At 39.9% G+C, this 13,030-nt stretch overlaps 1 protein-coding gene across 1 annotated transcript in view; it reads left to right on the top strand.

Moving 5' to 3' along the window:
• Positions 1 to 13,030, top strand: part of PTDSS1 (phosphatidylserine synthase 1) — a 31,271-nt gene that overhangs the window by 3,302 nt on the left and 14,939 nt on the right. Inside the window, exons 2-6 of the mRNA XM_075415822.1 lie at positions 2,300 to 2,391; positions 3,936 to 3,980; positions 6,189 to 6,313; positions 9,374 to 9,532; positions 12,195 to 12,346. Of these exons, the coding sequence (XP_075271937.1) occupies positions 2,300 to 2,391; positions 3,936 to 3,980; positions 6,189 to 6,313; positions 9,374 to 9,532; positions 12,195 to 12,346 (573 nt within the window). The remainder of the gene's footprint in view (positions 1 to 2,299; positions 2,392 to 3,935; positions 3,981 to 6,188; positions 6,314 to 9,373; positions 9,533 to 12,194; positions 12,347 to 13,030) is intronic.

Here is a 13,030-nt window from a genome sequence, read left to right as displayed (position 1 = left end):
ATGCAGTTATTATGTGCTTTGGTTTTTTTATTATTTCTTCTGCAAAAAGCCACAGAATTGAAAAATGTGCTGGTAATGTGGATTTAAACTGAGATAATTTTCGTCTGTCCTCCCAAGCGAGCATTAGAAGCCTTGTTTTTGCTGCATGAATGCTTATATTTCAAAGTCAACATCAAAGTTCCTAAGGCAAAGTGAGGAGATGATTTAGCACATTTTCCTGGTTGTTGTGATTGTGTCTTTCGTCCAACAGTTGTTTTGCTTCCCTATTTCTTTTGGCATTCCCCAAAATAGTTCTTCCAGGCAAACACTGTAATTCTTACCCTAACTAGTGCACAGTAGCGAGTCTCTCATCCCACCTGTTTTTACCTGCTTCTGACAAGAAGATCGGATATCTGTCCTTTTTGAGAGGTGTCTGCAAGCCAAAATGAAATGCCTCTACCACTCACTTAGAATGAAATGCAGTTTAACACCGCATACAGCATCTTGTTGATTTTTGGGGGAAGTGGTGCCAACATGACTAGGGCAGCTTTCTTGGAGCTGAGTAGTACTCAGAATCCTGATATGCAAAGGTGAGGGCTCTCCAGCGCAGCCGGTGCCACAATTAAGTGATGTGATGACAGTGTCTTTCACTTCTTTCTTGCCCACGCTGAGTGGTGCAGTAATGTGACTCTAGTAATCTGTTCTCTCTTCAAAAAGAAAAAAAAAAAAAAAGGGGAATTCCCCCACTTGGTGGCACCCGTGACAGCATGTGTGTATGTATTATTTGCACATGTTAAAACAGGAATATGGCTTTGCTGTCTGAGCCTGAGGCTCCGCCTGGGAAGTGCGCTGGATGGCATGAGGCTCTTGAGATTTCCAGAGCTTAACTCTGGCTCCCTTGGCACTTGGGGTTCATAGCTGATGTAAAGTGTCAGCTAGTGCAGCATGCCTGCTGGAAAATGCCTGGTAAATCTGTACTGAGCTGGTTTAAAAAAAAAATTGCTGAGGGGATTCCCTAAGGGCTGCAGAGAAACCATTCATGTTTAATGTACTTTTTCCTGCCACACAGTTAAACTAACACAGTGCTTAAATGCCTCACAGTGATGAAAGCCTACTGTGGAGCTGTTCAGGTTCAATACTGAGGGAAAGGGAAATAATATGACAAAGTGAGGAATATTTTATAACTGCAGCAAATACCTAATGAGGATTGCACTTACACTGCCATAGATTCTTCACTGAACCATCCAGAAAAGTGACAGATGCTCTGCCAGGAAGAGCATTATTCCTCTGAAGTTTACTTGGAATTTTTTGGTGTTGTGGATTGGGAATAAATAAAGGAATATATTTAAATAGATAAACGGGTCCTAAGTACATGAAAATTACCCGGATAGTAAAACTTTAATTTCTGTTGTAGGGGGTGATACATTATGAAATGTTAGCTGTGCATATTATGATAGTCTGAAGTTTATTTCTGTTTGTATTACTGAAGTATGCTGGAAGCTGACTGCTGGTTAGAACACTTGGGTGGACCTTTTTTTTGTTAATCTCACTGCTGTACCCTATATTCTAACTGTCTGAGAAGAAAGAACTGCTCAGTCAAATTTGCCTTGGCATTCCAAACTGAATTCTTAGGTCTCTCTTCTGGCCATAATATGACATTACCACAAATAATACCTGGTATTTTATTCAGAGCTTTGGCATTCTAGGTCTAAAAGCGAGTTGATATTTTTCCCTGGTTCTTCTAAAGTTTTGCTGTCTCTCTGTTACACAGCTTAGAATCCATGTGTGATCATGATTTCTAAAGGCTGATTGTAATCCTTATCCCCCCCCCCCCCCCCCCTTCGCTGTGCTCATCTCGCGCATTTGGCATTGGGAACAGGCTGAGGGAAGTGAAGGGGATCGCAAGCAGCACCAAAACAGCAGAGGGAAACCTAGGAATTACATCCAGGCTTCCAGAGTTTTTGGTCTAGGTCTGTTTGCTGTGTAAAAATACTTCTGATGATGTTTCTGTGAATGTTAAAGCAGGAAGATTTTTTCACCTTGTGTTAAATTTAGTTGTTACTTCTGCATTGACTTCTAAATGCTTATGGCTCGCATGTACTGATTATATGTTTGAGTCCCTTGTGAGAAAGGGATACCCAGAACTGCGGAGTGAAGATCATTCAGCGCAATTCTGATCTTGACTTGTTGTATAACCAGCATGTTGATTTCTTACGCTGATTTCCATGTAGTCTTTATTCAAATAATGTGATATCTGCAGAGCCTTTTGACTTCATCCTTATAATGCACTTTAACAATTTGATGTTGTCTGTCTCTTCAGGGATGATTCTGTCCCAGAAGATAATATATGGAGGGGTATCCTCTCTGTGATTTTCTTCTTTCTAATCATCAGTGTTCTAGCTTTTCCTAATGGTGAGTAAGGTTTATACTTCACTTTTTGTAACGTGTGAATTTCTCTTTATTGCTACTATATTTATTTTCATTATTATTAAAGTACCACTTTTGAATGTTTTTTTTCTTTACTCTTTTGAATTCCTTTATGTTAAAGAACAGTCGAAAAATGGGTTGCAATCATACTGAGTGGAGATAACAGTAAAATGCAAGTTATGTGTAGCTTCTTTATGACAGGGAAGTCAGGTTTTCAAAATTGGTGTCTCTGTTTGCAGGTTTGTAGTTGCAGCTCAGATTGCCAAGTAATGATGCTGCCAGCTCCTTAAATAGTGTTTGAAAGGAGTCTGCCTCAGCGTGTTTTAACACAAGTGTCGTTCTACAAATTCTCAGAGATATTCCTCCTTGCATAAATCACCTTACCAGAAGCTAGTGATAGAAATTATCAAAATCACATTACAATGTAAAACCACAGTAGAAATTTAAATTGGACAAAAGTTTTGGTAATTGTGTGAGGAGCAGAATGTGCAAAAAGGTAAAAATCCCTGTGTGACACTTAATTCTGTGGAGGAAATGCTGTCTTCCTGTTTGTTTTTGTTTTGGTTTTTTTTTTTTTTAAATTTATTATTAATTTATTTTTAGTTTTTACTTATTGCTGTCAGCAAGAACATAATCCTTAGGTTAAGTCTAAACTGTCTCGGGATTGGCAGTGTTCAGGAAAAAACAGTGATTGTTCCTAGGGCAGCTTTGTAGTTCAGAGTTAGGATGTATTTTTCTCATATTTGAAAAATCATTAATCCATACTTTTCACAACGCACTCCCTGAAAAACTGGGTGCCAGAGAAAAATTAGCGTTATGCATACAATGGTGAAAGAGCAGTCTGCAGCGTGTGCTGAAAATACTTGTTCAGCCACTTATTGCTACCTAAATGTGTGATTCATGGTTAGATGTTTTCCAGTTTCACTAGACTTACCTTCTCTGCTTTTCACGTTAAATAAGAGGTTTTTAGTCTAATAAAGCCAGTTTAATCACTGGCTCTAAAGTAAATAACATTGACACTGGTAAAGAGCATAGATAGCTTCTTGTCAGATATGTGGTATTCAGTTCGGAAGTTTTAGGAGGCCTGTTTGCTAACATTTCTTGGTTCTCTGAAGGCTAAGCACCATGTTTCTTTGCCAACACACAGAAATTTGTGTTTGATGACTTGACTGAGAGCAAGCCATGCATGAACTGTGGTCTAGAAACCAGATCAAGAGATCCTCAGGTGACACATGAGATACTGTGTCTGTTGAGCAAACAGCTGATTACCGTTCTGGTAACAACTCCGTAAAATAATTGAAAATTTTGTCTGCACCCTGCTGATTGACAGTCGTCTCCTCTGAAATCTGCTGTTATCATTTTTAGTGGTTTTTTTTAGCATAGAGCCCCAACATTTGGGTTTGTTATGTAGTTTGATGGAGAACTGATCCATGCTCATGCCAAATCCTCATATGAGATGTAATAAAAAAATAGATTATGTAGTTCTTATTGACATGTCTTCTAATAGGCCTTTTGTTTACTGTCCGCAGGACCCTTTACACGTCCCCACCCTGCTATATGGAGAATGGTTTTTGGTAAGTTTAAGTTGTGTTTCTGACTTTTTCAGTCCGTTTTAACTTTCAGTTGAATGGAATTGTCATGAAACATAATTGTGCATCAAACTTGTGTGAATGTCACTTCCCTCCCACTTCTGAGCAGTTGCTTGTAATAGTTATTAACTATGTTTGGGAATGTCGTCATAATTACTCTGTGTAAGGATGTTGTGAATTAAATCACCAGGAGGGAATCATTCATTCTGATGATCTGTTTTAATCCTGTTTTGTGTTTGTGCTTCCTAATCTCCTTCTCCCACACCTTTCCTACTTGCTACTGCGTGTACTATCTAACTTCTAACTAAATCCAGTGTAGTAGGGTGCTTTTTTTCATTATTGGCAAAATATGCTATTTCTTAATATGTTTGTTAAATTGTATCATTGTGTAGCTTGACATACATTTATTAATATTCTTAACACATATATATTCATATTCGTAACTTATAGTTTAAGCAAAAATACCTGTAAATATTAGTTGCATTCATAGTTTGGAAAATAATTGTTAACTGCAGAACTTACTGAGTGAAATCCTGCTCCTTAAACATGTGAATTACATGGCAAAAACTTAAGGAATTTTATTTTGAAAGAGTTCAGAGTTCACAGAGCATATCCTAGACTTTAGGCTCATTTGCAGATAGTTAGGCACATTTGATTTAAAAACTGATCAGTTTCGTTTTAAGGGGACTGAATGTTTTTTTTCTGTCGCCACCTTCGGTAGCTGAAAATAAGTAGTCTTCCGAAGTAGCTGATTACTCATCTGTTGACATTGAGAGGATACTGCTGATTAGATAGTACTTGTTAAAGAATCGAGCTCCTTGTGAAGTTCGGGAAACACACGTCCTACTGCTTATTTCAGGTTTCAGCAAATGTAAATTAAAAGGTCATTCTCAATGTTGATACTGTCAGAGCTTGACATTCTGTGCTTTCGGGAAAAGGCTGCATGCAAAATCGAGAGCAACATTTTCCCCTGTGTACTTCTGCTTCTTCTGGCATGGCTAATTTAGCTACGCTGAGGTCTCAGACCTGTTCAGTAGATGAAAGACAGGGGTAGTGTGTCCTCAGCATTTCAGGATGCACCCTTGCCTGCAGGCTGTACTGCTTGTAGTAGTTTGGCATCTGTTTACCTGATGTGTTTTTAGAATATACTGCAGAGGACAGTATATATCCTTTCTGTTTATGTGTGTGTGCTTGAGTGGAAATTGTTCTCTAGCATACACTGGGGATTAATAATTCTGGTGATAGTTTTAAATATCTTTTTAGAGTTGCTATAGTTTATTTTGGATGGCAGATACTAAGTTTATTCACATTAATCTTTCTGCCTTCCGTGACATTGCTGCAAGTAAGTTTGAGTGCTAGATTATGGAAATGGTGTTAAGTGTTTATATGCCTCTTCCAAATGTGGTCTTAGTTATCTGTGAACTTGTGAATAATGTAAAGATACGCTCCCAACAGCAGCTTCATCTGCCCACCGATCTACACCTAGGACTCTTAACCTCTTACGAGTTTTTCTTTTTAAAAAAAAAATCCATATTCAGACATCGGGAGCAGAGAGGCAGTAGTCCCAAATGCAATGGTGTTTCATAATCTATAATGGTGTGAGAATAAATAATAATAGTCTGTATCTTTAAAAGCTTCAAACAGTAAATTTTCCAGCTCACAGGAGTAACTCAAATATGCATTAGTTTGTATTTATAACTACTCTTTGTTGCCAGCATAGCTTGGATTTCCATGTGGGATTATTAAATTGATCTTTGTGTTGAAAAACACAAAGACCTGCACCCTTTAGGGATCTGCATTAGTGGGACCAAGAATACTTAAATCAAATGGACAGAGCTAATCCAGTCCTGGAGTCGAAATGTATCTCTTGCTAAAGAGCTCGCTGATCACAGCCTTGTGCTGCTCATGTCTAAACTGGCCGGACTGATTTTCTTTTGATTGGGTTCATGTTCATGCAGTCAAACATAGATTATGTCACTTTAAACAGGAGATGATGTGAAGGGCTGAGTGCTTGGAGATTACCATTTGACTTGTGTCCCTTAAACTGTTTTGCGTGTAGCCACTGTATGTATAAAATTCAGTTGTGCAGACTGGGCATGTATAGAGCAACAGTTTGAAAGCAGCTTTTTGGGCTCTCTGTGCCCCAGGGAGTTTTGTGAGTGAACATGATTTTAAAACTTAGTCTTTTTGCAGGTCTCAGTGTGCTCTATTTTCTGTTCCTGGTGTTCGTGCTCTTCCTTAACTTTGAGCAGGTGAAAGCTGTGATGTACTGGCTGGATCCTAACCTTCGATATGCCACAAGGGAAGCAGATATTATGGTATGTATGCATGGCAGTTTATTGAGTATTTTGGCTACTTTAGGCATGTTCTACATGAGCGGGAAGGGATAAATGTGAATTTGCTGGCATGAGCAGTACAAGTTTGTGCCTATACTTGATAGAGTCAACGAGCCTTTTGTGTCAGCTGCTATTTCTTTACATTGAAATCAATTGGTGTAAAAAAACAGTCATCTCTGTATTTTTTCTAAGGCAGATGTTCAGATGTGTGCAGTTGGGAGTGTGAGATACCTGTGCACTGGGGTGGCTTTGGATTTCTTTAGATGATAGATACGAGCCTGGATACTGAAAATAGACTTTAGGAAGGTCGCATCTAAATGAAGCCTATATGGCGTATGTGCCCCCAGTCAGTCATTTTTGATGCTACAATGCTGCACTCAGAGAACTTTAGTCTTTCCTTATTGCTCTGAGCTTAGTACATGACTGGAATGCTGCTGAGTGTGTGGAAGTCCAGATGCAGCAGCTGCAGGGCTTTGCTGCCTTCCAGTCACCCAACTAAGCACTGGTGCTGTTACTGTTGGGAAATTACTTCCATAGATCATGATCTGGAGTGCATGGAAAGCCAGGCCTGTTCTGCCTGTTGAGCAGCTTGCGAAGAATTTTCCGTACGGAGAATGTTCCCCATCAGGTGAAGACACGGGGGAGCTGAGGTAGTAAAAGGAGGCCTGGGAGAAGTGTGTGAGGTATGTTGGGAGGCAGGCAGAAGAGGGTGTGAGCAGCTGAGCACCGAGGAGGAGAAGATTACTGCATGAAGAGGCAAGAGTTGCCAGTCTAGTCTTCTTTACTACCACATCAAATTACTGCCCACCACCAGACCAGCATGCTTCCTTGCCCGTGGGTTTGCGCGTCAGTGCGCCGTGGTCACCTGTTGTACAGTACGTGCTGTTATTGGACTCATGCCTCAAGAGTAAGGAAATACACTGATTGTCCTTGGCAAATAGCAGTTTACTGCATATGCAAACTACTGCACAGCACCTAATCAGCAGTGACTGCAAGCTCCTGCCCTGTAGAGCGTAAGAAGGAATGGAAATCTTTGCAGTGCACTAAGCTTACATTTTGATCAATAGTGGGGGCTGCATGCCGGCTCCTTACCTGGAAAACTCTGGATGCTTCAGGTGTTGCACCTCAGCTGATCAGCAGCACGTGTTGTGCAGCTCCAGCATCCGGAGTAGGGCTGTGACTTTCTGTTCTGCAGGAGAGGTGTGGCGATGGTGGAGTGTGGGCAGGGTGGTGGGAGGACACGTCGCTAAATGGAGCATGAGCATGGGGGTTTATGATGTTGCTGAGCAACAAAAGGGAACTGAGGCAGGGAGTCTGTTGGTAAGTCAGATTCACCTGGCTCTCCTGTCATTTAAGTTAGAAATAAATAGATTCAAGACGGGAGGACTAGTATTATTACTGGCGCAGAACCACAGTACAGCAGATTCCCTGACTGTAGCAGTCAGCAGTAACTTACTGTGTACTGCTTTGCAGTCCTACTACTGTCATTTAAAGTTGGAGTAAATTTTTTGAAGTACAACTATAATGAAGGCTGCAGCTTGGCCTCTTGCACAGGGCTGGCAAAGGTGCTTGAGTATAAAACAAAGTTCAACACATTTCAGTGTATGACTGGCAGAGCTGCAGCTGGAAAGATGAGACAAAGGGGAAAAAGCCTCAGTAAAAATAAAAGCAAAAAAGCTTACTTTTGGAGTAACCTTGTTGTGTTCACTCGTCACGGAATTTCAGAGATCATGGTGTAGATAGGAGCCTGCACCTTCCATTGTGCGTTCAGTGCTTCTCATGCTGACAAATGAACCAGTTTCAGATCTCTTTGGATACGTGCACGAAAGGAGCAGCTTTGCCGTCCTTGGGACAGGTGTTGCACCTTTCTCTGAAGGAACAGCAGCGCTGACGTGCGAGAAGCAATACCATACTTTCACTTCAGGGAGCACCAGCACTAAGGGTTACTTACAGTTTCATAGTGGGACTTAACTGCCCCTGGTAGAAGTAATTGTGTGGAATCGTGCGTTCCTCTCTTTATGGAGACCAGGTATTACATTTTTCTCTGCCATCCCCTTTTCAGCTTGATCATGGTTCATTTGTACAGGATTAGCGACAGCTCTGGCCTGAAAGAGAATCCTTTCTTAATTCAGCAGCACTGAGCAGTGTTGTGTTACTGCCTGCAGGTGGCAATGTAGCTTTTAGGCGGGTTGGAGAGCAGAGATTTTTTTTAAGTGAGTGTTTCCAGTTGGGAATAGTTCAGTTTGTACACAGTGGTGAGACAGAACACCACAGATGCAGCCTCTTGATGACTTAGAGATTTTTTTTAATTGGGCAGTGATTTCTAGCACTTGCCGTACAACATGATGAGAGGACACATTTCCTTTGTTACTGATGACTAGAATATTAGTTAATCTTAAGGAATCTGTCACTCATATGTGACAGAAAAGTTGCAAGTCCCCTTTGGTGTTTGGGGTTTTTTTGTTTGTTTGTTTTGTTTTGTTTTAAATTTAGCCCTGTGACTGAACTTTCTCAATATGAATGTATTCTGCGAAATTGCTTTCGTGAGGAAAGTCAGACACAAAAGATAGTCAAATGGACATTGAGATGAGTAACATAACATGACAGACTGGTGAGGATTAGCCACTGATGAGCCACATCTGAACACTAGACAGCGTGCAAATGGTTGAAAGTGGTTGTTTCAAATCAAGACCCCAAAGAAAAGAAATAACTATTTTCCAAAGTGTTGTTTGCTGGGTTTATTATTATTGATCTTATTGCTCCTGCTGTTTCTCTGTCACATAAGAAATACATGCTCCTTCAGGCAGCAAGGTCTGTTCCATCTCCCTTTAAATTAGAACTGTACTGTGATGACACCGAGTCTTAATACTGAAAGTTTTCCTGCAGGGTTTAGAAGGACACGAAAGCAGATTAATGCATATTTTAATATCCTTGTAGTTTCAGGCTTGTTGTACTGGATAGAAAGAAGTTCCTTCATTCTCGTGTTTCTGAAGTTGCCTATTTATTGAGGTTTTTTGTTGGTTTTATTTTTTTCATTAACAGGAGTATGCTGTGAACTGTCATGTTATCACCTGGGAGAGAATCCTCAGCCACTTTGATATATTTGCTTTTGGGCATTTCTGGGGCTGGGCTATGAAGGCTTTGCTGATCCGCAGCTATGGGCTGTGCTGGACTATTAGCATCACCTGGGAGCTCACTGAGGTAGGCCCCCCATTTATCTTAATTGTAAGCAAATGTGTGAGACTTGAGTTGTTCTTGAGTAGTGTTAATGTTACTAGAAGGATGACTTGCTAGTTCTCAGTATAGATTTACATTTTAAGCCGTATTACCCAGGTGCTGAATAATTGGTGCAGTTGCATTAGTGGACAACAGCAAGCTGGGGTTTAGGTAAGTGACTTAATACTTCTTGAATAGGAGGGAAACCTAGGCCAGCCTGTTGGTGCCATCTGTACTTTGTTTTTCTGCTGTTATGGGAGTCTACACTCATGCTATTCAGATGTTGACTAATATTCCCTGACTTGGAGCATTCAGTGTGTTGTTTTCTGTTGTGAGGCCTGAGTCATAGCCACTTCTTTTGTCAAATTGTACCCCACAAGCCTAGTTTATTCATGTTCCCTGACATAAAAAGGTATTCTGAAACTGCTCAAGATTGGGATTTCACAAGTACGGATCCACAAAAAACAAATTCACTGGTTATTGTAGTAATTTTTTCCCTCTGGAAAAGAATAAATTTGGATTTGTTTCACACGCACTCTTATTGTTCAGTTGATTATCACACAGCCTTCGTCTTCAATTTGACACCGCATGGGGTGTCTAGTATTCTCTGTTGTTAAAAGGCAGATCATTGGAACAGACGATATGTTGAGTAAGGCTCAGCAGAGAGAGAGGTTATCACCACTCAAATGGATTTGTAATGAATTAGTTAATTCGGTAAAGTCATTAGAAACCTACAGAAGTTATCAGGGCAGTTACACAGGGATTTAGCTGTTCATCTCCTATTAGCATTAATGGATTTCAGCTGTCTTCCTGTTCTGAAATGGAACACTTGGCTCCTGCTCCATACTATTGGATTAAAGTTGGGGATGCAGGCAGACCTTGGTGTCTCGTGCTGAGAAAACAGCTAGCACCTTAGAGATGGGCTGACTAACACCTGTGCTCTGGTTTTTGCTGCCTTGCTACCTGTAACTTGTGGTGTCTTTGGCTGGGTTATTGCAGATCGGCATTTGTAGCCTAGTGCCCCTTTCAGTTTAAATTAATGTAAAACATGAAAGGGAAACTGTAGCAGGATAATGAGCAACATTGTATAGCTTGGGTCCTGAAGAGAAATTAAAGTTTTCTTTTCTGCAGGTTGAAATTCATCTAGCCTTGGCAAAGAAAAGCAAGTTGCTTTGATGCGCTTTTGCAAGAGTTTTCAAAGGAACTGTCATTGTCAATATCAGTCACTGTAATTTATTAGAAGTGGACCAGTATTCATTCTTGCTGTATACAGAAAACATTCTTCTTGCTCCTTTTCCTGCATCTGATTTTTTCAATATTTTATTTATACATTTTTTAACAAAAGATGCTTCATTACAAAATCATACCAATCATCTTCCACAGACACAGTGCATGTACATTAAATGACAAAAATTGTACTGTTTTTGTGGAGGTAAGAATATTATTTAGTTTGCTGTGTGTTTTGTTAAGCATCTCCTGGAGTATTCCAAAGGGACTGCTTAACACATGGCTGTCTATTCTGTTCCACAGCTAACTTTGTCAGTCTATTTTTAGGTTGCTGTGATTTTTCCTGTAGAATAGAGAATACAACTATTTATGTTAAAGGAGAATGAGACATGCTGAATCCATTTCTAGCTCTCAGTAAATTATGTTAATACCTTGCCCTAACTCTCTTCAGTTGTCCTCTTTCACTCTATCAAAAGTGTAAACTCACCAAATTAATCTGTAAATACATTTAATTGCCTTACTAATGCCTCGCAGTGGTCTTCAGTGTAAGCTGAGGATTCAGAAGGGAACAGATTGCTTCAGAGGTAAATGATTTGTATGCCCTCCAGTGGAAATATTTAAGGGACTGAATATGTTTTGATATATCCAGAAGGTTGACAGCTTTTCAGGCTCGTGTTGGTTTGTTTCTGGCTGGTTTTCCAGTATCTTCATTGCAAACGTACTTTCATCACTAGTGCTTACCAGAGACCAAGCAGAAAGGGAGGGTGAAATATGCTCTTAACTTCTTGAGCCATTCTGGGTCAAGTATAGCAGCAAAGCTTGTAGCATCTGTAATATTGGTGAACTCTTAATCTTTTTGCAGTCACTAAATTTCCTAAAAATAGTAAATGCGAGAAAGAGTTTTGATGTAGAACAATTATGAAGTCCTGAACTCCAACGTGCTTTAGTACTGACAGTTGTTACAAATGCATCCATTCCACTTACTGCATCTTGTTGCTGGTTTAGAAAACATACTGCTTAAAACTATTTAGTAGTATGAAACAAAGATTCTATTCAATTTATTTTTTTAAAACACAAACAACCTTCTTTCCTGAAGAAATGCAGTAGTTTTGCTTGTTTCATGCATTTCTATGAATGTTCTGTGTATCATCTTTGAGAGGCCAAGAGCTGCATGGCATCCTTATATACAGCTTAGCCCCAACAGGGAATGGTGAGAAGGAAACCTCTGATGTCTGATGTGGTTCTGTCCATGGCCTTCTGAAGTTAGTAGAAGGATGCCCATCTAATTTCAGTGGTTGTGGCTCATGTCCCTGAAGTATGACATGTACTAAAAAGCTGATTTTGAGTGTGTACTTAAAAAGTGAATTTGTATGAATTCTGTGCTGTTCCTCACCCAGAATCTTTTTGCTGTGTTCTGTAGCTCTTCTTCATGCACCTTCTGCCTAATTTTGCTGAATGCTGGTGGGATCAAGTCATTTTGGACATCCTGCTTTGTAACGGGGGTGGCATCTGGTTGGGCATGGTAGTTTGCCGTTTCTTGGAGATGAGGACCTATCACTGGGCAAGCTTCAAGTAGGTCAAAGTTAAAGCTTGATAAATGTTACATTTTATGTTATAATATTAAATTAATTTCCTTAGGAAGTAGAAATCTTCACATGTGTAAAATGTGTGTGGTATAGAGATAGTGCAATCTGCGTGTGCTCACAATGCTGTAAATTTACTGTAATTGTTAGAAGTCCATCTCGCAGTAATGCTACTGTATAGCAAGTATTTGTAAATGGGATGATGTATATATCATTTTCCTTTGCAGTCTGTCACAAGCGTTGGTGCCAAATGAAAATACAAAGTAGTAAAAATGTTTGCGTTTTCAGTTCATTTTAAACTTTGAAGAAGGCAGTGAACAAAACGAATTGTAATTGTTTTCTCATTATACAATGTTTTTAATCTATATTTGGACTGAGCTTGATGAGGCATTAGTGTGGCAGTCTGTCAGCACTAGTTGTAATTGCAGAAGAGGAATCAGGCTGATTGTACCTGTGCTTTGAACTGCCTTACCCCATTGCTAACCTTCTAAAATAAATGGAGTAATTGCAAAATAAAGTAGTATTTGTTGTGTAAAAGGGCAACAGCTTGTGGCCTAGTAAGTGTCAGTTCCTAGCTGTCCAGGTATGGTTTCTGCCATAGTATTTTGCCCCTCTCCTGCCTTCTTCCCTGTCAATTGGTGGCAAGCATGGTTATCTGCACGTTACCAATGAT

The sequence above is a fragment of the Opisthocomus hoazin genome, chromosome 3 (assembly GCF_030867145.1).
Source record: "Opisthocomus hoazin isolate bOpiHoa1 chromosome 3, bOpiHoa1.hap1, whole genome shotgun sequence".
In the NCBI taxonomy this organism is placed as follows: Eukaryota; Metazoa; Chordata; class Aves; order Opisthocomiformes; family Opisthocomidae; genus Opisthocomus; species Opisthocomus hoazin.
This window is presented reverse-complemented; position numbering and strand designations above follow the sequence as displayed.